Source organism: Verticillium dahliae, genomic scaffold, assembly GCF_000150675.1.
Source record: "Verticillium dahliae VdLs.17 supercont1.36 genomic scaffold, whole genome shotgun sequence".
NCBI classification, from domain to species: domain Eukaryota; kingdom Fungi; phylum Ascomycota; class Sordariomycetes; order Glomerellales; family Plectosphaerellaceae; genus Verticillium; species Verticillium dahliae.
The window spans coordinates 40,384-45,009 of NW_009276962.1; the positions used below are offsets into that span (position 1 = coordinate 40,384).

The 4,626-nt window shown below is 59.4% G+C and overlaps 1 protein-coding gene across 1 annotated transcript; it reads right to left on the reverse strand.

Annotated features, from left to right (window-relative positions):
- Positions 1–1,157: 1,157 nt before the first annotated feature.
- Positions 1,158–2,629, reverse strand: VDAG_10326 (uncharacterized protein; the record flags this gene model as incomplete). Its single annotated transcript, XM_009659795.1, has 3 exons — positions 1,158–1,569; positions 1,622–1,788; positions 1,877–2,629. The coding sequence occupies 3 exons, from the start codon at positions 2,627–2,629 to the stop codon at positions 1,158–1,160; spliced, it is 1,332 nt and encodes a 443-aa protein (XP_009658090.1).
- Positions 2,630–4,626: the final 1,997 nt, after the last annotated feature.

The following is a 4,626-nucleotide window of genomic DNA, read 5'->3' on the forward strand; positions in this document are numbered from 1 at the left end:
CACGGGGGGTCATACTGCTGCCACCAGCAGCCAGGACAGAGTGGGGAAAGCTCCAAGGTACGTGCCGTGCGTGTAGATGTCAACGAGAGCCGGTTCTTGTAGATCCAGCGCCACGTAATCTGCGGCGGCCCGGCTGTTTTGGTGTGACAAGGACGTACTTGGGAAACAGCTTCAACTTCCATTTTCAAGACTATCGACAGCCCATCCCTTTCCTCCCATTTCCTCCTACACGCGCCGGGCTCTAGTCCAGTCCCAGCAAGGACTGGTCTTCGGCACAGCTGCCTTCCTGCCTTGTCTCTGCACACGCGTAGCCCCAATGTTCGCTCACAAAGACAAGCCCGAAGACGACGACGTCAACGACAACAAAAACGGACGAAAAATCGCGAAGAAGCAAAACGTGTAATCCATTCGCAACAAACAAGACATTTGCCGTGAGGCAGGCCAATCTTAACCCATCCGTCCCCTTGGGGAAATGACTGCGAGAATAGCAATGCAAAAAAGAGCCACTGCGCAGAACCAAGCCCAGCCGACAACACCCTGGCAACTCCGAGCAGCGGGGGAGAAACATGACAGCTCTATCAAGGCAAAAACAAACCTCCTGCGAAACCGTGCTGACCTTTTAAGACAAGTCGAAATATGGGACAGAACGGCTCCGAGAGCACATTCATTCGCTCCTGTCGAAGCCACAGACCCGATTTTGTGCCTCCGTTAACCCCTCCACACTGTTGTGCCCGGGGACACAGACAATAAGAAATAAGACAGAGAAAACAAGGGACGCGCACCTCCACCGAACCGAAGTCAAATAATACCTCCCCTCCTGCCGCATCGATGCTGCGCGGGCCCTACTACCAAATAAAATAAATGCAAATGAAAGAGAAGACTGCAGAAAAACTGGTGATCTTGACTGTACTGTTCGAACCGAAGGAGGTGCGTGCCTGACCAGCAGACCTTTTCTTCTTCGCATACATGTCAACGGAGTGGTCCGAGTAAATGCTCGTCCAGTCCGTCTACTTGTATGCTGCGGGACGGATCCAAAACCCGCCGACCGTGCGTGCCAGTTGTCCATCAGCGGCCTCGACCAGACCCGGGGGCGCGGTTGAGTCGCCCAAGCATGTTTCTGTCGATATCCGATGGGTTGTCCATCAGATTGTTCAAGCTCATGACAGAACTGGAAGAGGCAGCGGGGGTTGACGAATTGCTGTGACGTTGACCCGAGGTGGCGCTGCGATCATCACCAGACGTTGACAAAGGAGCCAGAGACGACTGCCCAGGACTTTGACGAGCGGGTGGGCCTCTGGGGTCGAATGATCCGCCGTGGCCCGGAGGATAGGGCATGTAGCTCCCCGGGCTGCTGTGGTTCGAGTCGGACGCTGCAGGAGATCTCCGTCGAGGATCATCGCCGGCGGCTGGATCTGGCGGTGGTGGTCGTAATTCGTCCCCTTCATCTGACTCTCGCGGCCGACGCCTATTGGGCCCGCGATGCGGGTCGTACGGTGGATACGAAGTCGTTGGAGAAGCCAAAGGTTGCGGATAATAGCCGTTGCCGCCGGGGCCAGGAGGGTACGGCTGCTGGGGATGTTGGTGAGGCGGCATCGAGCTCGGCGGAAGGGGTTGGCCATACGCCCCGTAGAGCGTCGTGCCAGGTGGAACTCCGCCTGGCACGGCGGAAACGGGAATGAACGCTGTTGAGCTGCTAGAGGACACAGGTTGGAAGATGCACTCCTGGTTCATCCTGCTGCAGTTCACGCATTTGCCTCCCGGCGCGCTCTGATAACCACTGCAACGAATCTGGACACCAAAGGTAAGTAGGAGAACCAGGGGCCTGCTACGGCCAGGAATCGAGGTTGATTCGACAGCCGTTTTGGAGCGCACATACCTTTCTCTTCCGGCAGTATCTGCAAGCAATGGACGTCCGCTGTCTTGGTGCAGCCTGGGGAAGTGCCACGGCACCCGGGGGATAGTCCCATCGAGGCCCGCCCGCTGCAGGATGACCGTATTCATACCTAGGCATGCCCTGGCCAGGCTGCGGGGGGCCGTACTCGGGATACCGTGCTCCAGGAGGCGGGGGAGGCCCTCCGCGGTGGTAGTCTTGGTGGTACGGATCGGCGTAGTGAGGCGGCGGGGGCTGGCGGTCGCGGTAATAATCCTCTCTCGGTTCCGAAGGAGGGTAGGTGGGAGACCGAGGACCAGGAGGCTGAAGCGGTGGGAGTTGGGCTGGGTGGGCTCCTGGTCCTGGAGGTGGGCGTGGCGGAGGATAGCCGTTCACGGAGCTCGGCGAGGCATCGTAATTGCCGGCTCGAGAGTCTGCGCGAGGGTCACCACGAGGATCGCCTCTTGGGTCGCCTCTTGGGTCGCCTCTTGGGTCGCCTCTGGGGTCGCCACGCGGGTCCTGTGGCGGATAACCTCTCTGGTAGGGTGGCTGCTGGCCATAATGGTCCTGGATGGCTGGCAAAGTCAAGGGAGCAGCCATGGCTGGTCTGGATCGAGCGTCGTCGGGATACCGCTGGTCAGCAGAAGGTGGCAGTGGTCCTGCGTGGTGGAGCCTCTGGCGGGCCTCGTCGTCGCGCGCAAATGAAGGGTCTTCTCTGTGGTGTGAAGGCTGCCCTCGTCCTCCGTGCTCCTCTGCCATGCTCTGGATACAAGTGCCAAGGAGGAGCCAGCGCGTGGGGGGGCTGGCCGGCGCGTCGCCTCGTACGAAAGTGAGGATCGAGTTTCCTTACGCTGAAGGGGTCCAAGGATCGCTGATGCTGATGCCGTTGCTGTTTCTGTTGCTACTGTTGCTGTGACTGGAAATAGTAGGAACTGCGGTGGTAGTGATAGTGATGATGGTAACGGAGGACGGCAGTGATGATGGTGGATGAGGGATGCGATGTCAATGAGATGTGCGCGGATCGCAGGCGCATCTGTCGACTTGCAGGCGGCGATGTTCTTGGTTCAAGGGCGGAAAATGCTAATTATGCAAGGGCATGAAAGGGCATGCCGAAGCTGACGATAGTTTGCAAGGAAGCAGTGGTCCGTCCGAGAGGCTCGCGCAACCTCAACGCGCGCAGTGCGACAGGCGCCCCAAAACAAAAATAAGTGAGAGGAGGAGGGTGAGGGACAGAGGAAGAAAGCAGCAGGTGCTTTCGGAGCGGTCCGAGGTGAAGCGGCGGCGGCGGCGTCGGCGGCGGCGGCGCACACGATGGTCAGATGTGGTAGAATCAAGGATCGGGGGAATGTGGGAAATTGGTGGTTGAGACAAGAGTGAAAGGAGGGTCTGCAATGCGGCAACCCTGGGTTTCCAGACTCGTGGCGGCCAGAATCCAAGGAATGCGGAGGACAGCGAGCACGGGCTCGTGGGTCTGTCCGGGGTTGAAGGCGAAGTCGAGGGTTTGGGGGCCGACAAGGGAAACCCAAATGGTCGTCGTCGAAATTCAAGTCGCGGTTCTGACGCTGACGACGTGTGGATGTGCAAAGGCGGCGGCGGGTGGGCGGAGGTCGTGGTGTGGAGGGGAGAAAAGAGGCGGTGATGGAAGGTGAGGTGAGATGCGAGGCAAGGCAAGGTTAAGACCCTCGAGCTCGAGTGCTAGAGGGCAGGTGCCAGTACAAGTGGCAGCAGCGGTGGGTGCGGCAGGAAGGTGCTGGCGGGGCGGTACGTGCGTCCCTCCTTTTACTGGTTCCAGTGCTGCTGGCGCTGGGACGGGGTGCTGGTACTGGTGCTGGTGCTGGTACGGGTACTGGTACGGGTACTGACTGGTACGGGTACCAAGTGCTGGTTACGGTGCGGGCGACCGCTGGCGCTGACTGGTGCTGCTTTGGGTGGCCGTCAAGGGAAAGTGGCGGCAGGGTAGGGTGCTCCTGCGGGATGGGACGGCGGAAGGAGGGACGGCGCGCAAGAAGTAATCGGGGAAAGAGGAGTCGGCCTAAGTAGCAAGGTACCGTACGCAAGCAAGGGCAGGCAGGTACGGAGGGGCCCGCCAGGTTACCTTTACCACCTGGCTATATCCGACCAACGCTGACTTTAGGAGCAAAACCTGGCAGGCACAGACAGTCAGACAGGTAGGCAGGCAGGAAGGTGGACCTGGTATTAGGTTGGCATGTGTGAAAGGTTGTTTGCTAGGAGTCAGAGTTGGAAGGGGGTGGGAGGAGAGACAGAGAGAGTGAGAGAGGGAGAGAGTAGGAGAGCGAGAGAGAGAGAGAGAGAGAGAGAGAGAGACGGAGAGGGAGAGAACATACGGTCAAGGCAAGGCACGTCAAGGGCAGGCGAGCAGTCCAATTTCCAACGAAAGCCAGCTGAATGGACAACAGACAAGGACGAAGAACTTGCCAGGCAGTGAGTGAGTGAGTGCATGAGCGAGTGGGAAGGGTGGAGAGAGGGGGGTTGTTCGCAGGTATGATTTAGAAAGCAAGGAGAGGAACAGAGCACAGCTGGAGACGGCTTAGGAAGGGGCTACCTGAAGAACGTGCGGACCAGGACGTATGGGTTTATGGACGTGACCAGACAGTGGGTAGTGGGTAGTGGGGTGCGTGTGCGTGTGCAAGTTGCAGGCGGCCCCCTCCACTCCCGACCCCAGTGGCGGGGGGGGGGAGTGGGGCCCGCCGGGCCCGGTCGATGAGAGGGAGGGGGATCGGTGGGTCGGTTCAGTT